General features: G+C 39.7%; 2 protein-coding genes across 7 annotated transcripts in view; both read left to right on the plus strand.

The window, feature by feature from the left end:
• The window catches only part of ttyh1 (tweety family member 1), a 30698-nt gene that overhangs the window by 1538 nt on the left and 4577 nt on the right, over nt 1-24583 (plus strand). For 4 of the 6 annotated variants that reach the window (XM_039659185.2, XM_039659182.2, XM_039659186.2 and 1 more), the window contains exons 2-13: nt 7060-7229; nt 12073-12302; nt 14291-14402; nt 16308-16648; nt 17709-17804; nt 18064-18136; nt 19950-20025; nt 21302-21357; nt 21975-22067; nt 22172-22264; nt 22384-22523; nt 24070-24237. In XM_039659185.2, coding sequence (XP_039515119.1) covers nt 7095-7229; nt 12073-12302; nt 14291-14402; nt 16308-16648; nt 17709-17804; nt 18064-18136; nt 19950-20025; nt 21302-21357; nt 21975-22067; nt 22172-22264; nt 22384-22523; nt 24070-24237 — 1613 coding nt within the window. In that variant the 5' untranslated portion in view covers nt 7060-7094. The remainder of the gene's footprint in view (nt 1-7059; nt 7230-12072; nt 12303-14290; nt 14403-16307; nt 16649-17708; nt 17805-18063; nt 18137-19949; nt 20026-21301; nt 21358-21974; nt 22068-22171; nt 22265-22383; nt 22524-24069; nt 24238-24583) is intronic. The other 2 variants (XM_039659189.2, XM_039659188.2) reach the window with 1 other exon arrangement.
• On the plus strand, nt 1984-4952 carry LOC148976990 (uncharacterized). The gene is made up of 2 exons (XM_089118194.1): nt 1984-3201; nt 3694-4952. The coding sequence occupies exons 1-2, from the start codon at nt 2461-2463 to the stop codon at nt 4459-4461; spliced, it is 1509 nt and encodes a 502-aa protein (XP_088974320.1). The 5' UTR covers nt 1984-2460; the 3' UTR covers nt 4462-4952.

A 24583-nucleotide genomic window follows, 5' to 3' on the forward strand; every position in this document is an offset into this window, starting at 1 on the left:
AAAAAATTCTGGGAAGTGCATTCATTATTTTTAAACCCTACTGTTATTAAAATTTTGTTGGAAAAATATTTCAAGGACTTAGTACCATTTTTAGGATACACATATCATTGCCATTCTTTCTCTTCATAATTTTTTATGGTTTATTTCTCATGAAGAGCTAAGCCAAAAATGAATGCTTCCTCATAGTATCATGAATTGGCCATTCCAACAAATCAAATGACTTAACAGTGAGCTTAAAATAGCTTGCTTTTGATGAGACAAACCATAATTTTTACTCCTGGAAACCATTTTTGTTTTTTTTTTATTTAGCATACTTCTGTTGTGGTTAATAACAGTGAAGCTAAATAATGGATGATTTATGTTAAGCATTATTCAGTCTAGAATAGAAAAGAATGAAAAAAAATATGGAAGATGTTTTGTCCCTCTATTGTTCTGCACAAAATTGTCCTTCCTTCCTCGAATTTCCAAACTCACATTTTTTTCCTTGCGTTATGCAATGCGAACCATCCTTATAACAAGCTGACAGAATGCATCATGTTTAAATGTGCTAGCGCTCCAGTCTGAGTCACAGTCTGCTGTTTAACTGTTCCATATCACCGTTTCACTTTAATTTGTCTTTTATTCACATGTGCATTTGGAAAGAGGAGATTTGTGATAATGCTGTACCAATCATAAACCACTATTCATCAGCTTATTGGCTTGACCCACTGCATGCTGGTAGTCTTCTCTAAGAGTAAATGAATAGTCTACAGACATAATTACGAAAAAAACAAACACATCAGACACTATTAGGGATATCTGTGATGGAGCTTGTAGTTTCTTGTTAATTTATTGATTTGAGATGTGACATGTTTTGGTGGGATTAAGTGTATGAAAGACGTATACATTTGACAGACATTATTTTTGGAAGGATTCTGTTAACCAAAAGATCTAGATAACTGGGGCTGGGTCTCTGTTTGTCCAAACAATGCAGGACATGGGGTGGTGCAAAAGGCACACTAGTGAGTTTGGTATACCTGGTAGACACTAAGTCATAGTGATGTAGAAATGCATAAAACCTAGCCAGGTCATTTGAATTTTACAATTTCAAGTTATAAATTATTGGAATGTATCCCATGCATGTATTCCATAAATCAATTAAGGAATATTTGGTCTATGATGAATTATTACTGAAAATTGTATATACAGAATCTGATGAAATGTTTTATCAAGAGATCAAAATTTAAATACAATGTAAAAATGACCCTGATTATATCATCTTGAGAACAAGATTTCAATATATATAGCCCCAGATGAGGTCGAAATTATTTTGTGTGTTTGATGAATGGTATGATTTTGTGTGTAGCACCCACTCACCAGCCCCAAAACCCCATAATGATGTTTCAAATCTATCAAGATCTAACAGTCGCTCAAGTATCTTCTTAGAAACCTCTTTTCTTAACATTGATGATCTAATCACTTAATCCATGTTGTTTCCCAGTGGACCTCTGTCCTGGTAATGAAAACATTTGTGTGTGTGTCTCTACTTAACCTACTTTCAACCTATTCCTTGTTTCCCCTGTTATTTCCCTTTTCCTCTTTGCTACATTCTCCTCCTCCTTGTTCTAGTTTGTTCAGAGACATATAAATGATTTTTCCTCTTTTTTTCCCCCACATCAAAAGACAAAAATCAAGTAAATTAATCAAATCACTTTATTGTCATTCAACCTTGTACACAAGTGTAATGATGAGTGAAAACTTGTGGTCCACACACTGCAGTTATTCACATACATGTGAACATAATATAGATAATGTACAGAATTAGTCACCATGAAATCAAGATTGATATTTTTATTGTTTATGGAATATTGCAGTTTATTAAAAATAACCCCTAGTAATCTCAAATGAACTTCTCCCTCTTACAGCTTGTTTGCTGGTTTGAGGGCAGGAAAACTGAGATGGTCCTCACTGCAGAACACAAAATCCAGAGATGGTTGTCATGATTCTGCCATCACATCGCTTATTTTTCCTAGTCTTGTGGCAGGATCATGGCAGAACCATGTTTTCTGTGTAAGCACATGGCCATTTGTTTGGGCTGTGTGCTTGCGTTGTCTTGTCTCATAACCCCGCCCCCTTGTTATCCTTGTTTAGTCATTATTGCCCTGTTAGTGTCAGCTGTTTCCCTCATTAGTTTCTCCCTATTTAATCCTCTTGTGTTTGCTGTCCTGTGTCGGTACATTGTCTTCCTTACCTTGTCAAACCTCGTGTGAGTCTAGCTGTAAGTTCTCTGTTGATCATATTGTAAGAAGTGTGTATCTAGTCTTGTCTGTGAGTTTATTATCGGAGTCTTAGTTTAGTGTTTGCTACCTGTTCTTGTTTTGCCCCGTCGTGGGTTTTGTTTTCTGTTTTCGTCATTAATAAAACCTTATTTTGAGTTACTTGCTGTCTGCAATTGGGTTCATCCTTCCAACTCATGACAGAATGTACCGACCAAAATCGAACCCAGCAGACGTGCAGTCCTTGTCCGCTTGCCTTCAGCCTTCTGACCCGGAACTGTGGTGGCGCTCAGCTATTGCCGACAGTGCCAATGGCAAGCTTCCTTTCCCTCCCCAGGGTGAGTTGACCCTAAAGAGGTACGCCCAGGTCATTGAGGAGAGAAGGTTTCTCTTACCAGAGTCCCTGGTCAACCGCTACCTCGTCGCTGGTCTCAAGGTCCTCCCTCCCCTTGCTGAACGAGAGAGTTTGGTCCGCCGTCCATTTCGCAGCATGGTGGACTACCTGTCTCGTAAGGAACAGCTAGGTCCCACTGGATCTTCACCTCCTGCCACTCTTCCAATCATCCCCGAGGGTCACGTGTTAGCTGTCGTGACACTTGAGGACCAAGCTTCTTCCACCCTGACTCCCAACCCACCACCCGTGTTCGTCAGCCCCCGTGGAAAGCGTGGAAGACGTTTGTCGTGGGAGTCCGCGTCGGAGTCATCCTCCACGGAGTCCCCCTTGCCTGCGGTGGTCTTCCCAGCGCCTGCTTCGTCTCCCTCTTTGCCCCCCTTACCATTCTCTGGCCTGGCTACGGACTCAGCTCCACGACCCAGAAGGAAGAGGAGGAGGAAGAAGGGAGCCTCTTGTCCTCCAGCAGGCGCCGTCCCAGAGCCCGCTCCAGCAGGCGCCGTCCCAGAGCCCGCTCCAGCAGGCGCCGTCCCAGAGCCCGCTCCAGCAGGCGCCGTCCCAGAGCCCGCTCCAGCAGGCGCCGTCCCAGAGCCCGCTCCAGCAGGCGCCGTCCCAGAGCCCGCTCCAGCAGGCGCCGTCCCAGAGCCCGCTCCAGCAGGCGCCGTCCCAGAGCCCGCTCCAGCAGGCGCCGTCCCAGAGCCCGCTCCAGCAGGCGCCGTCCCAGAGCCCGCTCCAGCAGGCGCCGTCCCAGAGCCCGCTCCAGCAGGCGCCGTCCCAGAGCCCGCTCCAGCAGGCGCCGTCCCAGAGCCCGCTCCAGCAGGCGCCGTCCCAGAGCCCGCTCCAGCAGGCGCCGTCCCAGAGCCCGCTCCAGCAGGCGCCGTCCCAGAGCCCGCTCCAGCAGGCGCCGTCCCAGAGCCCGCTCCAGCAGGCGCCGTCCCAGAGCCCGCTCCAGCAGGCGCCGTCCCAGAGCCCGCTCCAGCAGGCGCCGTCCCAGAGCCCGCTCCAGCAGGCGCCGTCCCAGAGCCCGCTCCAGCAGGCGCCGTCCCAGAGCCCGCTCCAGCAGGCGCCGTCCCAGAGTCTACAGTTGTGAGTGCTGCAGAGAGGGAGGCGGTCGATTCTGCTGCTGAGGCTGTTATTCGCTCTATTTCAGCTAATCAGGAGATACCGATTGTTATTGCTGCAAGAGCCCTGTCCAAATACCTGTCTCGTCTTGCCCAGATCTTGGAAGTCCCTGTCTTGTCCCCAGACCCTGTGCCAAGAGCTGTAGAGAGCACTGCTCCCAAGCCAGAAGCAGAGAGGGCAATTACCAAGTCTACTGCAGAGAACGATGTGTCTGAGTCTGCTATGGAGAGCGCTGGTTCTGAAACAGAATCCGAGAGCCCAGCATTGCCTTTCAACACTCCCCGGTCACCTGCAACATCCCCAGTCATGTGTCCTGATGTGTCCCCTGCTGTTCCCCCGGTCTGGTTTCCTGTTTCTTCACCCTCTGTGCCCCTGTGCGTTTCCCCGGTCACCCCTGTCACCACATCACCCCGGACTGTCTCCCCTAAGACTGTGCCTCATGTGTCCACATCCAAGTCTGCCCGGATTCCTCGCCCTCAGCCCTCGTCCCGTAAGCCCAAGACCCCTAGTCCACCCATCCACCCTGGACCTCCTCCTATGAACTCCTTTGTTCCCCCGCCCCCCCTCCCGTGTTTGTTATTTTTATTGTGTCACCCGAACCCGGTTATAGTTTTTTCATGTTTGCCAATGTTGATGTTTGCTATGTTCTGTTGGTTTTTGTCTATGTCTCGTTCTGTCTTGTCTTGTGCTTAGTGTCCATTTGAGGAGCGTCTGGTAGCCGCTCCTTAAGGTGGGGGTTCTGTCATGATTCTGCCATCACATCGCTTATTTTTCCTAGTCTTGTGGCAGGATCATGGCAGAACCATGTTTTCTGTGTAAGCACATGGCCATTTGTTTGGGCTGTGTGCTTGCGTTGTCTTGTCTCATAACCCCGCCCCCTTGTTATCCTTGTTTAGTCATTATTGCCCTGTTAGTGTCAGCTGTTTCCCTCATTAGTTTCTCCCTATTTAATCCTCTTGTGTTTGCTGTCCTGTGTCGGTACATTGTCTTCCTTACCTTGTCAAACCTCGTGTGAGTCTAGCTGTAAGTTCTCTGTTGATCATCTTGTAAGAAGTGTGTATCTAGTCTTGTCTGTGAGTTTATTATCGGAGTCTTAGTTTAGTGTTTGCTACCTGTTCTTGTTTTGCCCCATCGTGGGTTTTGTTTTCTGTTTTTGTCATTAATAAAACCTTATTTTGAGTTACTTGCTGTCTGCAATTGGGTTCATCCTTCCAACTCATGACAATGGTCCTCACTGCAGGACATGAAACCCATAATTACATATACCTAAACCTACCCATCTCTGCCCCCTGATCCCTAACCCCACCCCTAATCCTATCCATCTCCACCCCTTAGATCTGGATCCAACTCCACCCCCTGGATCTCGTGTATTGCAATGAGGTCCTACTGGAAATCCAGGGGGTGGAGTTGGATCCAGATTTCCAGAAGCACCTAATTGCAGTACACGAGATCCAAGGGGTGGAGTTGGATCCAGAACTAAGCGGTGGAGATGGGCAGGATTAAGGGTGGGGTTAGGGATCAGGGGGTGGAGATGGGTAGATTTAGGTATATGTAAGGTCCACCCCCTGGATTTCCTGTAGGACCTCATTGCAGTACACGAGATCCAGGGGGCGGAGTTGGATCCAGATCTAAGGGGTGGAGATGGATAGAATTAGGGGTGGGGTTAGGGGGCGGAGATGCGTAGGTTTAGGTATATGTAAGGTCCAGATCCAACTCCAGATCCAGATCCAACTCCTTACATATACCTAAACCTACCCATCTCTGCCCCCTGATCCCTAACCCCACCCCTAATCCTGCCCATCTCCACCCCCTGATCCCTAACCCCACCCCTAATTCTATCCATCTCCACCCCTTAGATCTGGATCCAACTCCGCCCCCTGGATCTCGTGTACTGCAATGAGGTCCTACTGGAAATCCAGGGGGTGGACCTTACATATACCTAACCTTACAAATCTACCCATCTCCACCCCCTGATCCCTAACCCCACCCTTAATCCTGCCCATCTCCACCCCTTAGTTCTGGATCCAACTCCACCCCTTGGATCTCGTGTACTGCAATTAGGTGCTTCTGGAAATCCAGAGAGAAGAATTAGATCCAGATCCAACTCCTTCCACTCCGCCCCCTGATCCCTAACCCCACCCCTAATCCTGCCCATCTCCACCCCCTGATCCCTAACCCCACCCCTAATCCTGCCCATCTCCACCCCCTGATCCCTAACCCCACCCCTAATCCTGCCTATCTCCACCCCCTGATCCCTAACCCCACCCCTAATCCTACCCATCTCCACCCCCTAGATCCGGATCCAACAACTGGATCTTGTCTACTGCAAGATGATGAACAAACAACAAGGAAGAACAAAAAAACACTGTACACAAGAATATCTTAATTACAAGCAAGAGTTTGTTGTTTACACACTAGCAGCACACCAGCTCCAGACAAACAATGATACTCAAAACTGTTCTGCTACTATAGCTAACATTACAATAACAGCAATGTTATGTGAAACATAGTAAAGCCAATGTTACTCAATATTACTAAGCGGCCTTCCCGCATAGTTTACTCCAGCTCTTTAGAAAGTTTTTCTAAAATGAATGAGGGTCCTAAAGCTCTTGCCTGATCATAACCCTTTTTACCCAGTGATATCTCTGTTGTAATGTCTCTCCACCATCTTGCTTTCTACAGTCTTTCTTCAAATCTCCACCTTGCTCACTCTCTCTCTCTCTCCTGCCCCATCATAAGTGTATACTAGAGATGCACGGTTGGCGAGACAGCGTGATTCTTAGCGTGAGCCGCTTTACAAACAGCGCCCCATACAATATAGCAGCATGTTGAAATTATGTGCCAAAATGTGTTTTCTATTAGGCTACAATGAAAATAGTGTACTGTAGCCAGATCAAATAAGGTCAGGTTTGCTGATTTGCGTCTAATTTAGGCTGTTTATTTATTTTTGCCAATTGTAGGCCGAGTTCACTGCTGATAATCTGAGAGCTTTCTAGTCTTGCGGCTGTCATTGGCAGCGCCTTGTATCGCCCAATCAGTGGATGGCGGGCGGGTGCGGTTTTGAAAATTGGTCAAAAGCGTTGGTGCGGAGGGATGGCAGACGGATGATGGGTTTTGTGATGTGGTTGCGGATGAAATAATAGCCCATCCGTGCATTTTAGTGTATACGCCCCCTACTGTTTGGCTACAAGTGTGTTGTGGTGCTGGGTCCGGTACACTTTTAACAGAGTTTCTCAGAAATCATTTACTACACCTTTAATAATCATAATAATTGTTTCTCAACCATTACAGACATTTGAGAAAGACAGAGGTGATTTACTGCATTCATGGCGGCCATAGCAACTGTCCCCAACTACACCCCATCGGTATGGGTACGGTTATGCCATGCCATTCCTCGCCTGGACTTGACCCTGCAGACCCGAGACAGCGTGTTCACTCCAGACAGCTGGGAGTACCAGCAGGTAACTCTCACTCTCTCAAGCACACTCAATTCTCCTCTGCCCTTTCCTTATTTCTCACTCTCAGAAACAATTTTCACATCTGACAACTGGCGGTAGGCTTGGAGAGACACATTTATTTTTGTCTCGCTCTTTATTTTCTCTCCTTTGTTTGCACCCTGTCATTTTGTCTAAGTTATATCATGCAATATGTATGGAATAATTGACGATGGGCCGTTGAATTGCACACCGGCTATGAATTATAGCATCATTTTGTTAAATAAAATATTATTTTATTTATCGGCCCGGAGTCAAATATTCCGCTTATACTATGATTACCGCACCTCAAAACATTTTTCAGATGATGAATTTCAAGATATTTGTCAGGTTTTTGTCCTTAAAATGCTCTTGTGTGTCGGATTAATTTCTTAAGCTTTGCTAATTCCAAAACGTAATTTTAGAGCTAGTGACGGAGGCTCGAGCCATTTATTGCAGGCTAATGCAATTAATAATATGTATACATATATATACAGTATATATAAATAGAGAGAGAGAGAGAGAGAGAAAGAGTGAGAGATTAAGCGTATGTGAATTACCAGAGTCTGACGCGTCTCTCAACAATGTTCGGCAGCAGCGTCTCTTCTAATAGGGAAACTGCTTTCATCTACTTCGCTAGATTCATGTAGCTTTTAAGTTGTCAAACTATTTTACTGATAAAATCGCCAGAGCAGTGCTGATAACACGTTTCTGTGCGAGTGTGTGCCTGTGTGTGCGTGTTTGAGTGGGAGAGAGAGCTGGAGAAAGAGAGTATGTGCTTTCCGTACGTAATAAAATGTAATTTTGTGGCAAAAAATATACACACAATTTGTATTTTTATCCTATTGTTTACTATATTTATTTGCTTGGTCAGTGTCGTTGTGGGTTTTTTGGTTCTTTTGCTGTTGTAGGCTGTATGGACTTAAAATATCTGAAATCATTTGTCGAGGTGATATGGAACTGTCATGTGGTCAAGACCGGCCCGAAACTACTTTAGCCGTGCTTTCCAATGAAAATAATTGCAATGTCTTTTTTCTTGCTGTCAGAAATATTTACTCGTTGACTCGCATGACATACTCTCTCTCTGGCACTCTTACACTCTAACACACTCTCAGAGAGATTAAACTGGAGTGTTATAGTCAAAACCATTAAAAGCACTTTTCTGTCTGCAGTTTAAAGATGAATTGACTCAAATTTGTTTCTCAAATCATCTAATGTCAGTCGCTAAAGAACCATAGATTTGCAGTATCAGAGACTAAAAGCATGATGGACTGATAAAAAAATGAAAACTCCATTATGACAGAGATCCGTTTACTTGTATGTTTCCACATCACTTGCATTTTGATAAAAGATATATGACTATCTATGTCCAACATATTAGAAAAGTTGCCATGAAGCAGTGACGGTGGCTTAAATGAGGATGTGTACATTCCATTTTCGTTGAGAAAATATTAAATATGTAAAATATTAATAAATATGTAATTTTCTTTTATTCACAATTAGTTTCGGTTTCTTAAATTTGAATCCAAGTCAGACAGACTCCTAGTCTATAGAAGTAATTTCTCAGTAACATGCATACATTTATTCAACAGATTCATTCAACCATATAATTCCAGAACAAAACATGTGACAGTCTATATGAATGAGTCATTGAATCATTCATTTATCCAAATTATTCAGCATTCAGGAATTAAACAAAACTAATGTGTGTGTTGTGGCTTTGTTTGGAGCTTTTCTTTGTTGACAGAGCAAAAAACATAGAGAGAGAGTAAATGGCAATATTGTGCCTACAAGTTACAAAATATTAATATCTTGTTTTTTATTGAACTCTTGTTTAAAAGCTGCTTCCTTGTTGCTTTATTAACTTCTCAGAAACCTTCTAAACTATCAATGTTAGTTCTAACGTGACATGTGAACACTATGTACAATTTTTGAACAATGTTATATATTTTGTTGATTTGTGTACTTACATTATCCAAAATGTTTTTAAGAAAGTTTCAATCCAGAGAAAAAAGTTGCAACCAGGACACGGATCATGTCCGTGCGTCGGCTATCAATGACAACATACCATCGATTTCATATTTTATTTTGTAGAAACAATGGAAATAACGTTGCTTTAATATATTATCTGTTTTTTTAGACACAGGTGAGCAACTGTTTGGATACATTCATCGACAAAAAACTAATCATTGTTATACAGCTCAACACAGTCTTTTTGTTTAAATCTAATTTTGTGTAGCGCAAGTACCATATTTACCATGCCTAATATCGATAGCATTATAAAAACTTTCATCACACTCAAATGTTTCTAATATGATAAAACAGTGCTGCGCCCCCCCACATACGCATGACCGGAAGAAGCGGAAGTGGTTTACGGCATAATAAATGCTCCACTGCTCTCGTGCTGTGTGTTGTGCTTATCTCTCTTATATATATATATATATATATATATATATATATATATATATATATATATACATGTATCAAGAGATTAAATAGAAACAAAAATGACTACGTTTGCAAGTTGTCAATATTCAGGTTATGGTCGGGTTAAGGTCACTATTCGGGTTTCTGAAACATTCAGAATAACCCGTTTACATACGTAAGCAGAAAGAGTTACTCCTGTATACATGGAATTTGTAATCAATTGGCAATATCCCGATGTAAACGCGACGCACGTTTAGCGTCTGGACGTACGGACAATCTTCGCAATATGCGCCATTTCCGGTTCTTCTTCCTGTATCCAAATAAAACAACAGCAGCAGCTGCACATGGATAATAAATAGTTTGGGGCAGATAGCGATGGCCTTTGTTTGCGCTTTGGTGCTGGTACTGACCCACCAGCAGCACTTGCCTCTACTGTGTCAACTCGCCATGTTTATCTCTACTTTTTGCTTACTTCCGGTATACTGCATGCGGGCTTTTGTATTCTCGCATACAAGAAGTTCCTCTACTCAAAAAACCAAGATTCCTTGTGAATAGAACATGCCCAGAACACAAATCAATGTCCCTTTTTATGGGGATATGCCGAAACGCGTTTACATGACCAAAAATTTGGGTTAGAAAAGGGGTACCCCAGGGATCATAACCGGGTTTTTTAAATCCGGATATGAGCATATTCGGGTTATTGCCGGTGTTTACGTGGCCGTGCGCGACCGGGTTATTGCTAATATCCCAGTTTTGAACGGGTTATTGGCTGCATGTAAACGTAGTCATTGATGCATGCTGTTTGATGCTTCTGCTTCAGTGTGTATAATCTTTTATTTTGTTATAAGTACGTCACACTGAAATTGTAGGCGACTGCCCACAAAAAGTGCAAACATTTTTTAAATTATAAGTAAAATATTAGTAATTTACTACTGATTACATCATTTTCAGTGCTTTATTCTCTCTTCTTTCTTTCTTTTATTTATTTATATAGCACTATTAAAACACAACCATGGTTGAACCAAAGTGCTTTACATATAAACCATAAAAAATGGTAGCGGGCGGTCAATGCAGACGCCCATTTGTTTGTTGCAATTCTATGATTGATGGATATTTCTCCAGGATATTCCTTCACCAGGAATTGCACTGTGAAACAATACGATAAAATAATATGAACCAATGACTCTAACAGAAGAATATATAATTGATAAACAGCCTCAGAGTTCATGGTTGATCTGTCTTTTCAGGCTAGTGGTGACAACATTATCCATGCAGAAATTAAACAGCTACATTGAGATTGCTCTTTGGAAAAAAAAAACAGCTTCACCACCACAAATGGATAAAGGTGGAAGAGACAAAGTCAGATTATGCTGGATGGCTGAATGGATTTACAAGATGAGATGGAGATGATAAGAGACAGATGTGCTTGAAAGTAACGGACAGTGAGAGAGCAAGAGAGATGGTTGAGGGGAGAAATGAAAGAGCGGAATACTTTTGGGTAATAATGGGAATTGCAAAGAGAGGAGAAATCAACGAAGAGGAGAGAGAGCGGGAGATAAAAAAAACAAGAGAGAATATCAGAGGGAAAAGCAGTGAATGTATTTAAGTAGGTCACAGATTATTAATAGAGATCCAGTGGCGTGGATAAAAAGAAAGAAAGGGGGAGAACACTGAGGGATGAGTGAGCGGAAGCATGGAGAGAAACCATCATGGGGAAAGGAGAAGGGGATCATGGGGAGAAAGTGATAGTGAGAGAAACTGAGGAAGATGGACTGGAACCAGATTGCAAATATATAGTTTATGTAACCTGAATGGACAATATGTGTGTGAATCTGACAGCAACCTTTAATTATACCTTCCCTTTCTCTCTCTTTGAGTGGAGCATCCATGCTGTATTTGCCAATAAGATTATATCACACTGGTTTCAATCTAGTACATGCATGTGCTTTAAAGGTATGCAGCTATGCAGTATGTAGGCCTATAGTCTGCTTTTTTTTATTGTGAAAACAATTTGATGTTTTCACCAAAGTAAGATTTACTTTTATTTTAAACAATCCGTACTCAGAAATTGCTAGTAAATTTCACAAATACTTTTGAAGAAAAAAAGTCAAAAACATTGAGTTAAACGTGACATTTTGAAGTGGAACGACTGAAATTTTCTTGTAAAACATATTTTTTACGGTGTAACTTTATACAAAATCTTTAGATAATTCATTTTTTGACAAGTCGTAAATGAGTTGAATGATGATCAGATTCAAGACATCACAATCTACCGCTCTTTGTCTCTTAGACCAAAGACATCATCTAAAAAACTGATGTCATGCGCCACACCAGCTTGTACTTTGTAAATCAATCCGTAGAAAGTATTTTCTTCCTACTCTTTTTCCATCTTCTCTTTTCACAGACTCTCCTGGTCCTTTCCAGCTTCTCCGCCATTGCTCTCGTCCTCTCGTTGCTTGTCGTTCTCTCCTTCCTCATCCACTACTGCTGCTGCCATCGTGGCGAGGGGGGCAGGGATGCAGAGGAAGAGGAGGAAGACGATGATGCCAGCGGTGGCCATGGATACAGTGGCAAAAAAGGGCGGGGCATTTGCTGTGTCACATGGGTATCAGTTGCAGCCGTCACATTGTGTTGGTAATACCTGTTAATGACAATAATTTTAATATGCTAGTGATTACTATCTTTTGAGGATATTTTTTTTTACTTTAATTAGCCAAATTTCAAAATTTTAAGTTGTAATTTATATTTTGCCCTTGTGGCACCATAATCAGGCAATACAAAAAAATGATATCTATATTGTGTGCGTCAAAATGTGGTTACACTAGACTTCAAATATGGAGAATGGAAACACAAGCTCATACAAAGTTTCATTTTTCTCGCATACCAGAATACCAGAGAAAAGTTTGGAGAACTCTGAAAATCTAAATGGCTCTTGGCTCAATAAAAAAAAAAAAAAATAAAACACATTGGACTGCAATATTTGTAGATTTATCCAAAATTTAGATTTATTAAGTCTATAAAGTCATCTTAAAAGACTGCTTATATATATATATATATATATATATATATATATATATACAGTATAATGCTCCTCCATAATTTCTGTGTGTATTGTGTTATTTTACAACAGGACTTTGATGACATCACTAGTGTCTTGTTTATGACTGCTGTTAAAATGATTTGCATCATTTAAAGATTAGATGACATTTAGCACCCGACATCATCTATTCAGTCCCTGTGGGGAAAGTACTGATGAGTGAAAAAGAGAAATGCTCCCTACTGGATTTAACTCGCGCCATGTTGTGCTTTCACACATCAGAGTGCAGAAACAGTAAACTGTTCAGGGCTTCTATTATTAGCAACTGCCCTTATCTGTTTAAGCGAAATAGTATTCCCTCTTTCATTTCTAGACTTGCATTAGATAAAGATATCATGGTTTCTTCTAAGTCAAGCTGTTTCATATGCACAATTGCAAAGGATGGTTTCCTTCAATTACACAGGAACATCCCATTTAATATATTCATGAATATGAAACACAATGCTTTTTCAAGCCTCATTGATCTGAACCATTAGCATGATGCATTAGTGCTGTTTATGTCACACATAAATTGATTGTGTAAGTTATTGTCTCTATAATAGTTGGTTTGGTTTTCTCTGTGCATGATACATGATGCAAACGTTTTGATGTGGCACGTGTTCCTCCCCCATGACATCACCCCCTTCCCATCCATGTTGACCTCTTTTTCTGAGTGATTCAAAAGCTACATGCTGATTTACAGCGAGGACTGCATGAAGCCATATAAACACCTTTACTGCTCTTATTGCAATATTAATTATCATTTAAAACACATTAACACACTCTTCTGCTTTCTTTGGCTTAATCAGGGTCAAACAGCGAGAGATTGGGCTGTGCTATTTTTGACAGGTCGGAAAGGATCGGACAAGCATCTGGTCCAAGCATTAATCTGAATATTTGAATATGAAATAGATATGTAAATGAGTGGATTTTCAGTTTTGATGATTTTTAGTCTGTTTGCATAAAAAACAGTTAAAGTTGCAGTCCGGCGTTTTTCCTCTTTGTCGCCATCTCTGGTCGAAATCTGCAATTGCAGTCATTTGCGGAATCATCAACTTTACTTGAGTTGGACTTCAACACCCTCTTGTGAATCTGTTGTCACTGGTGATTGCCGTTTGAACCTTTCTGGATCCGCCATCAAATTGCTAAATTTAATTATATCAAGTGCTGTGAGAAACGGCAATAAATCTCCACTTCAAACATCCTCACACGCAATATAGCCTACTAGCCGAGACTCCTTCTTTATGTGTTTAGATATGATGTGATGTCGCAAAGACACGCTCGAATCTCCCGCGGAAATCCACCAGTACCACTGGAATTAAAAACATTATTATAAGCTTACCGGTTTGAATCGAGCTAAGGCAGGCAGATAGTTTTGAACACTGGCTGGTTATGTATTTTCTCAAATATGTGTTTTGGATCATTTTTAATGATTTTAATGATCTCTCCTTTATTTATTCTTTATTTATGCTGTCTTCCTCCCTCTCACTTTCTCCTTCTTTGTCTCCTCTCCCTGTTTCCTTGTTCATATTTCTGCTTTTTGTAGTGTTGCCATAGGCATCGGTTTCTACGGCAACAGTGAGGCGAACGATGGGATGTATCAGTTGACCTCATCCTTGCTCACTGCCAATTACACGCTGGCTTCCATCGATCTTCTGGTGAGAACAGAAATGCACACACACACTCATACATACACAAAAGCTTATTCCATCAATCTCCTTTTGAAGCGCCAGGGGACCAAACGAAATACAGGATGTTCAGCAAACACACTCCATGATCTTATTGCACTGTGATTGCTATAACCGAACAGGGGAATTCAGATGAGTCTTATCTGTTTTGAATGTGTTTGTGTGAGAGGGAGAGGGACGGAGAGAGTGTTTGAATGCATTTGTGTGAGATAAAATCCTCTCCAGCTATTGATTTGGCTGGTTGCTCATATGGTCAATCGATGAATGTGTGTCAATATGATTAATGACCTACTTTACTTCTACTGTATTTTTATAAGACCCTCTCTATTCATTCCCACTTTTCCCACTCCATTCCATTGTCCTCTATGTCTTACACATCTTTTCCGCTATTCTATTCTTGGTAACACTTTACAATAAGGTTCCATTTGTTAGCTACATAAACAAAACAAAATAAAAACACTTGTAAAGCATTTAGTAATCTTGTATTTCAACGTTTACTATAGATCATTAGATTAAAATCAAATTTTGTGATAATATGGGGCTACGCTTAGCTTACACAAACTAACAATGAACTAATAACATTAAAGGCCCAATGAAATCAAATTTGACTGTTCATGTTTTTATTTTTTATGGAATATTGCAGTATTTATTATAAATTCATGTGCCGTCGTTATCTTTAATAAAAAAACACAACTTCCCCTCCCTCTTGCAGCGACATCTCTTCTCTTCTCTGATGACGTCACTCACATGTGCCAAAACAGTCCAGCGATCCAATCAAATCCTGAAGAACAAAATCAAGTCCCACCCAATATTTTTTCTTGCTCGAAAAGCCGGTTTACTTGTATATGCGTCACAATAGACTATCACAACTTTTGTTTCATGCTGACTTCAACAAAGGTTAATAAACACTGTAACTCTATTGCGTATTGTTAAAGGGTTAGTTCTCCCAAAAATGAAAATTTTGTGATTAATTGCTCACCCTCATGTCGTTCCAAACCCATCTTGTTCATCTTCGGAACACATTTATTAAATTCTGAGCGATTTCTGTCCCTCCTTTGACAGCCTATGCTACTACCACTTTGATGCTTCAAAAAGTTCATAAAGAGATTGTAAAACTAATCCATAATATAGCGGTTTAGTCCAAATTTTCTAAAGAGACACAATCGCTTTATATACTTAATAGATTGAATTTAGGATTTTATTGACATTTAAATATTCACCATCTCACACATCAGTTGTATAAACAGAAGCTCAAGCATGTTCGCTTGACGTGCGAGAATACAACGAGGTTCGTTCTCGTGTTACTCAGCACGCTTGTGCTTCGGCAAGAACCAATGAGGTTTGTTTTTCGCGCTTCAAGCAGGTTCGGTTGAGTGTTTATGTTTTCTGATCGAGGTTTATATGTAAAAAAAGCCTAAATTGAATCTGTTCATCATATAAAGACACTGACTCTCTTCAGAAAGTTTGGAATAAACCGCTAATCCAATTCATATGGATTATTTTTTTACGACCTCCTTATAAATTATTCAAAGAGTCAAAGTGTGGTAGTTGCGTAGCTGTCAATGGAGGGACAGTAAGTCCCAGTCCCATGAGTCTCAGATTTCATCGAAAAGATTTTCATTTGTGTTCTGAAGATGAATAAAAGTTGTATGAGTTTGAAACAACATGAGCGTGAGTAAATGATGACAGAATTTTTGGGTGAACTAACCCTTTAATGTTAGTACATGCATGAACTAATGTCAACTAATGGGGCCTCGTTGTAAAGTGTTACCCTTTTCTTTTGTATTTAAGACAGTATGTTCATAAATCAGATCTGGGTACAAATGCATTGGGTTTGACATATTTCATTATAATCTTCTCCTCTTGCATGTCCAGGTTTCAGACACCGTGGCCGGGCTTCAGCAGTCTGTCTCAGGACCCTTGACCACTTTGGAGGATGTGTTTGGAGGACATAAGCCGGCGCTCGTGTCCACACGCTCCTGCAGGCGTCTTTCAGAGCGGGTCGTGTCTATCCTCTCCAACCTGACTCTGGGAAGAGGTCTGATTCCCATCGGTGATGGATTTTACAGGGCGAATGGGAGCGAAAGCATAGTAGGAGCACTTACCCCAGCCCCACCTTCTGTAGCCATCACTCTCAGTCCATCCGCCAACAGTATTCCTGCGCCCTTCTCCCCAGGCTGGGCAGCCAACACCCTCATGGTGAATGAAGACTATAGGTGAGCAGATTTGTGTGTTCAGTGTTGATAGATGTTGATAAAAATATATCGTAAAACAATACCAGTAAGCTCAAAAGGGCCATATTCTATGCCAATAGAACAGTCCATAAATATATACAGTCCATAAAAAGTTATTTGTTGTGAAAGAGTAAAGAAAATCTTGTTTGTCCATAATACAATCCTTTGAAACTGTTTTAAAATATTGAAATGTAAGAATGATACTCTGACCTGTGCAGGTCAAAAGTTTGGGCTCTCCAAGGTTGCATTTATTTGATCAAAATACAGTAAAAACAGTAATAATGTGAGATATTATTCATGTTTATTAATTATGAATGTTTTCTATTCTCTTGTAAAATACAATTTATTCCTGTGATGACGAAGCTGAATTTTCAGCATCATTACTCTATAATATTTTGAAATGTTCTTACAACAACGGTTTTCTATATTAATATATTTTAAAATGTCATTTATTTCTGTGAATTATAATCATCATTACTGCAGTTTTCAGTGTCACATGATCCTTCAGAAATAATTTGAATATGATGTTTTGCTGTTCAAGAAACATTTCTTATCATTATCAATGTTAAAAACAGCTAGATATTTTTTGTGAAACCGAAATCATTTTTTTTTTTGGTCAGATTTCTTTGGTGAATAGAGTTCAAAGATCAAATGAACAGCGTTTATTTGAAACATAAATATATATTTTTAACATCATAAATGTACTGTCACTTTTGGTCATTTTAATGCATCTATGCTAAATAAAAACATAAAATAAAAAAAAGCTTCTTGACACCAAACTTTGAAATGTTGTGTGTATGTGTGTGATATATATACATATATATATATATATATATATATATATATATATATATATATATATATATATATATATAAAAATAGTGCCAATTAATTTGGTTTCTACTAGTATTATTTATTTTTTTTCTGTTTATTTGCAATTGGCTGGTGTTGCAAAAATGTGTGTAGGATTTGAGATTTCACCGTCTGAAAAGCACTGTTTTGAAGATGTTCTGAAAATGTCTGTTCTGTGTTTGTTGTTTAGGTGGCTGTCGTACGTGCTCCTGCTTTTACTGGATCTGGTGGTGTGTTTCTTTATTCTTCTGGGTTTAGCCAAACAGGCCCGCTGGCTACTTATTCTGTGAGTTATTAAAACTCATTTCTGAACTGCTTTAAGTGAGTGTCTGGTAGATCTGATATGCACACAGCATTCCTGCATAATGTAAAAAGAACATAAACATTCATAGTAATGTTTTATTATGTACAGTATATTATGTTTCTGAATTTCCTAAGATAGAAAATGTGTACAGAAAAAGGGTAGTTTTATTTTTGCTTACTGACACCCACTCAGCCACAGAGAGGCAGATGGTGAAAATGTGCGTGTGTGCGTGCATTTGCAGGATGACAGTGCTGGCCTGGTTGGCTCTGTTTCTGAGTTGGGGTTCTCTCGGCCTGGAGACGGCCACAGTGGTGGTGAGTATTCAAGCAACGTCTAGCCCGAAAAAAACAACAACAGCTCTCCGCAAGCGGACATCCAGCACAGAATACCGCCATCTGTGTATGAATGAGTGCGTCAGCTCGCTTTGCAGAGGCATGTGTGTCCAGCCAAAGCTTTCTGAATGTGACTTTAAGTTTTCAAAGGTCATACCAGCCAAGATGCAGTCACTTATTGTCAGCTTATGAAAGAGGAAGAGAGGAATAGAGTGTGTTTGTGCATTTTTTTTTTAATAATGAAAAGGGTTTTCCTGTCTGGGAACTCAGCAGTCATGGCACAATCCCAAAAAGGGAGGAAATTAGGGCAGAGATTAAAGCTTCAATGCTTGTGAATCTGAGTGTCTGTGTTTCTTTGTAAAAAAAAAAAAAAGAAGGGAAACATGGATGCTGTGTTGAAGATGAGCACAAGAGATCTTAAAAGCAAAAAGAAGAGAGTGAGTGGGCTGAGAGGAATATAAAATTACAAATGTAAATACACTGTTCAAAATGGTAAGTAAGGGAAGTTTGGGGAAGAAATTAATAATTTTATTCAGCAAAAAAGTAATACATTACATAAAGGCAGTAAAGACATTTAAAGTGTCACAAAATATTTTTATTTCCACAAAAATATTAACTTTGGTAATATTTTGAGCCACAAATCAGACAAATATCTGAAGGATCATGGGACAGTGAAGACTGGAGTAATGATGCTGAAAAAATTCAGCATTGAGTACAGGAATAAAGTACATAGAGTTATTTTAAGTTGTAAACAATTGTCACAATATCATTATTATTATTATACTTCTTATAAGGGTACTTATATACTTCTTTTATAAGGATACTTATATTTCTTTTAAGGGTAGTCAAGGGTATATTATGGGTCACCAGTAAGAAACTGGTGATGAGAAAGAAAGAAAGAAAGAAAGAAAGAAAGAAAGAAAGAAAGAAAGAAAGAAAGAAAGAAAGAAAGAAAGAAAGAAAGAAAGAAAGAAAGAAAGAAAGAAAGAAAGAAAGTGGAATAGAGTGGTGAAAGAAAGAAAGAAAGAAAGAAAGAAAGAAAGAAAGAAAGAAAGAAAGAAAGAAAGAAAGAAAGAAAGAAAGAAAGAAAGAAAGAAAGAAAGTGGAATAGAGTGGTGAAAGAAAGAAAGTGGAATAGAGTGGTGAAAGAAAGAAAGTGGAATAGAGTGGTGAAAGAAAGAAAGTGGAATAGAGTGGTGAAAGAAAGAAAGAAAGAAAGAAAGAAAGAAAGAAAGAAAGAAAGAAAGAAAGAAAGAAAGAAAGAAAGAAAGAAAGAAAGAAAGAAAGAAAGAAAGAAAGAAAGAAAAGTGACAGGACGAGATGGCAGTTGCTGGCCTTCAAAACAAGAGTTTCATTGTCCCGTTCCAGCCAACAGGAACAATTGCCTAGTGCTTCCCCTTTATAATACACACACACCCACACATTCTCAGTTTTCCTGTCCTCTCTCCAGTGCTCACTCTCTTTAGTCCTCTTGTGAATCTCTTGGTAATATTGAGTGCTATTCAGTTTGATTAATTAAAGTGTGTGTTAAGGAGACAGACAGTGCAGAGTGGACAAGAGGAAAGATCGGAAAACTGGTTGAGGGATGAGAAAAAAGATGAGGATAAGGCAGTTTGCATATGTGTCAGACAGTGAATTCTCTAGATCAATAGCAGTCAGAGCAATGGGACAAGTGAGACTGAGGGAAGTATGTCACTTGGTCACTGGGCCACACTGTTAACATCTCTCTTCTGTATTTGCTTTTGCTCAATTCCCTTTCTTGCTCTTTTTTGATCCCTTTCTCTGTCTTTCTCAGGCCCTGAGTGATTTTTGCTTTGATCCAAACACATTTGTGCTTAACTCCACTCACTTCAACTCTAGGACAAGCACAGGTGCTGTAAAGATCTTTCATACGCAAGTTCTCTTTTTCAAAACTTATTGAGTTGCCTACAGCATTGTGGGGCATCAGTTATAGTGAGGACTGTTCAAAAAGGCACAATCTGTGTCATTAGCAAATTTTCAACTTTGGGGTAATTAAGGATATTGTGGGTAAAAAAGGTCTATTGTCAAAAGTGTAGTGATACACAAAGCCCTGCTCACACAGAAGTCACTTTTAAAACAAGTCAAATTCTGTTGGTTGACATGACGAATCCTTGTAACCAACTTGAACCCATTGCAAAATCCGTGTGGTGAAATCGTTCATCCTCATGGGAAAATCTTGATCCTGTGGATTCCTTATGAAATTACTTCCATTTTGCTTCCGAAAAAGTCATTAAACAATGGTAAATGTAAACTAATTTTTAGCTGCTTCGTACTAAAATATCTGTCAAGCGTGTCTGTCTAGTTAATGTTGACATAGAAAACAATCAAAATGCAGAAAAGTTGAATGCAAAATTGTGAAAATTCATCAAACAATATAAAATCTGTCGAGCGTGTCCGTCTAGTTTATGTTGACCAAGTGGCAATCATCCAGTCTCTCTCTTGAATCCAACTCGAAAGTGACTTAAATTGCAATTCATCGATTGGCCTCTAGAGACAGGCTTCAAAAGAGAGTCAATCCCACATCTCCCCCATGTTAAAATGCCCAACTTTACAGCAGAAAAAAATATGTTTCAAAAAGTGGTTTTGGTCTATATAGATAATTTTGGCCTTCATGACCACTGTGAGGGGGGTGAATTTTTTTATAACTCATTCGTTTAAATTATATTATGCCTTAAAGTTCTGCTTAATTACGGGCGTGACCACTTGAGTGACTGGTGGATTGCCGCTGCTGTCACTACCAGCCGTTTATCTGCTGTCTGTTAGCCGTTACATCACCTCAGATAATCCCGCCTCTTTGCCCATTTTTGGTCGATGCAAGCCAAGATGGCGACGGCTGGCTCCGCCCATTTTTCCCTCTTCAGAAATCTACGGTTAACGTCAGGGATACTACGTCCATCATTTTTTTACAGTCAACAATGGAAAAGCAGCACAGTGGAATGCAAAAATGCTTCTGTGTGAACGGCCACTTGGAAGGCAGCTGCATAATGTAGGCAGTAGGCAGAGAGGCAACTCACTAAGTTTTGGAACAGAGCTACCTGTCCATCTGCCTTCATCTCTGACGCATACACAGTCTTACCCACGCCTTGTATCTTTTTATTTTCCACGCTCTCTCTTTTCTCTAAATAGATATCCTGGATTATTACCTAACCTGCAGCAGGAAAATGAACAGCCCTTTTCAACAGGTGCGCAATCTTGTTACATGCCCGTGATGTCATAGAGATTACTAAAGCAGCAAAAAATAGAATGTTGATGATATCACGAGGCAGAATTCCCCAAGTATAAAGAATTATAATGATGTCACAAAGCACAGATTAAGATTAAAAAGCAATGCCATTTATGTCACGGTGGGGATGAACAGAATAAAGAGGATTATGAAACTGTAATCAAGATTTTGTAATCAAGACCTAGACTGACAGTGTATTTAGAGGGACTGATGAATGAAGGAATTTGATGTCATAAATGAAATTATAAGGACAGTGAAATAACAATATTTATGTGAAAATGAAAGGCCAGTTTCGAACGGACTGTTTAATAGAACTGCCGCTCTAGTGGAAAGAAAATGATTTCTGAGTTACTGTATTGAATTTTTCCTTTAATATAGTCCATAAATGATACAATTATTTTTTTTAGCCGTTGGAAATTATTATATTGCTATCTATTTGAGTATGTTCTCTCTCTCATAAAGAGGCTGAAATGCATGTGGTATGAATCATGCCTTAAAAGCAGAAATGCAGTTACAGGTTTTAGCCTGTGAAATTCTGTTAAATAAGTGAAATTCTGTTTGTTGAACGGGCATAAGATACTGACCCAGTCCCAGAGAGCGCTTTCCAGCATCCACTCTCACCTTTCCAGTCTGGAGAGAGACTCCCTCCCACGGTTCCCAAAGGCAGAGGTATGTTAACACTGCTTTCAAACCGACTGGAAAGATCAATAGCTGCCGTACAGTAAAGTGGATCACAACACACTGCTTAGCTTCGGTGTTATTTTCCCTTATAGAAGTCACTCAGGGAGGTACAGCAGATCCTCAACACCACTGAGGGGAACTTCCACCAGCTGGTAGCACTCCTCAACTGTCGAGGGCTGAACAAGGTAAACATAGCAACCTGTTTTCCACCTCAGCCTGACTGCAAGTGAGGTTGATGAGCTATACTTTTTATATTAAAACAAACTGTCTCAATCTCCTTCCTGTTTTTATGTCGCTCTCTCAGGATTATGTTGACTCTCTGAAAGGCCTGTGCTATGATGGGATGGAGGGGTTGCTCTATCTTTCCCTGTACTCGTTTCTCTCCGCTTTGGCATTCACAGCTATTCTTTGCTCCCTCCCTGGAGCCTGGAGGAGTTTCCACAGGTTAGGTGAACTTCACCCTGTCAAACATCCCGTCTGCTGTTATTTTCAGAAATGGCATTTCTGATTATAGTCATGCCGACAATGTCCAAAGATGGATGAGCTACATTAAACTAGTAGTGTTGCACAAATATTCGTTTATAGCCTATAGTGATATATATATATATACTGTATATATAAATTGTTTAATTGGTATTAATTTTATTATAGACATTATTTCTGGAGAGCGTTATGAATCAAGAAACATAGAAACTTGCCTTTAAAAAAGTATTAAACTGCTTCTATTTTGCATTTTTCTTTAAGTAAATTAAACATTTTTTTTTTTACAAATTCTATCATAGAATATTTTAACTATAACTATTTAAGTTAACGAAAACAAAAGTTAACAAAAAGTTATTGAAAAGTTAAAAAAAAATAATAATAATATATATATATATAATATATATATATATATATATAGTATTGTATATTGTATATATGGGAGCTTGTTTCTGCCAACAAGTAAAAATAATAATAATAATTTAATTTATTAATTAATTTGAGATAATTTTAACTTTTCTGAATTTTTTCATTTTTTCCTTGGATGTAAACTTGCAATTTTGGGTTATTAGGTCATAATTGCCAAACGTTTTCTTTTTAAGCCAAACCCATTTGACCTCAAAAATTTACTTGGGAGATTAAAGTTAGTATTATTTGCTTCATCAACTCACAAACAACTCCCAGTTTGGAAAATGCTTTTTTTATTTTTTTTATTTTTATTTTTTTACAAAAAACAAACAAACAAAAAATATTTCAGAATAGTCCAAGACTGAGGAATGCATAGTCTATGTATGTGTGATGTAAATATAGAGATTAATGCTCGCTAGGAACCTGAAAAACTCCAGATTTTTAATGCAAAACAAATGACATGATTCCATCATCCTCAACTACAAATGCAGCCGAACGTTAATGGAGGTCCAGTTCGGTTTGACTTAAATGGGCCTGTGGTAACAGAATAAACACTGACAACTGCTCTTATCAGCAAAGCACAGATGAGAGAAATATGATCTCAATTTAAGGGCATTAGTGCTTAAATGCACTTCACTTCTTTTATCTGGATATGGTATTAATGTCGCTATTACCATTAGTTCAGAAAGCTCAGTCTCTTACTATTGATTCAGCCTGACTTGGTACACTCCCTCGAAGTGCCTGATGCTGACAAATCAAATTGTTTAAAGTAACAGAGGTGACTGCAGTCCTTAATTGCAGTAAAATTGTGTTCAGAGCACAAACTCCATTTGCACAGACAGTAGATGGCAGATGCATAGATTACTGAAATGGCAAAGAGGAGCGGGACAGATTAAAGGCTTACCTTCCTGACTGGGATTATTTTATTTCATGACAATATCAACATGTATGTAGTTAAGAGAGATTTTTCAGTAAATGTCTTTAAAGCCTTTGTTTTTCGCAAATGCACACATAATAGAAAGCACATAAAGCATATACTTATTTCATGACATTTTTTTGCCACTCTTTTTCATGTTTCCATAATTCCTACTGGGTGGCACAGTGATTCAGAGGAATACGAGGACTCCGACAGCGAAAGCGAGGACCCCTTCACTTCTCATCAGGCACGTAGACCGACGACCACGGGCTCCCAGCGAGGGGCCTTGCCCCCCTTCTATAGTTACCAGGGGGCCGGCTGGACTCCCCCCTTTTCTAGCGCGCCTCCGTTACCGTGAGTAACACATGCACAGACACACAGACAGACAGACAGAATGACCCTACCCATAAACCAACACAAGGTTGTGTACATCACTCACACATAGCTCAACAGCAGAACCTCAATTTTTCTCCTTAATTATTTACTTAAGTAAATGCTAGTAGAGTACTAGGAGTGCCACTTAAAAACAAAATGAAGGAATCAAATGTCAATGAATTAATTAAAAATAAAAATGCTAATAAATAAATCAGTTTTCAATTCATATATAAAATGTAGTTAAATTTAACAATAAAACAAAATGAATAAATAACTTTTCAAACTGACAATTAAACAGACATATTTAAAAATATGTAATTTAAGT

The sequence above is a fragment of the Pimephales promelas genome, chromosome 12, assembly GCF_988280905.1.
Source record: "Pimephales promelas chromosome 12, fPimPro1.hap1.1, whole genome shotgun sequence".
NCBI classification, from domain to species: domain Eukaryota; kingdom Metazoa; phylum Chordata; class Actinopteri; order Cypriniformes; family Leuciscidae; genus Pimephales; species Pimephales promelas.

What these genes read in the sequence shown, in the direction of transcription:
- LOC148976990 (XM_089118194.1), top strand. Translation starts at nt 2,461, where the DNA reads ATGTACCGACCAAAATCGAACCCAGCAGACGTGCAGTCCTTGTCCGCT. An exon ending in AGCCCGCTCCAGCAGGCGCC is followed by an intron (nt 3,202 to 3,693) that starts GTCCCAGAGCCC and finishes GGCGCCGTCCCA; the next exon opens with GAGCCCGCTCCAGCAGGCGC.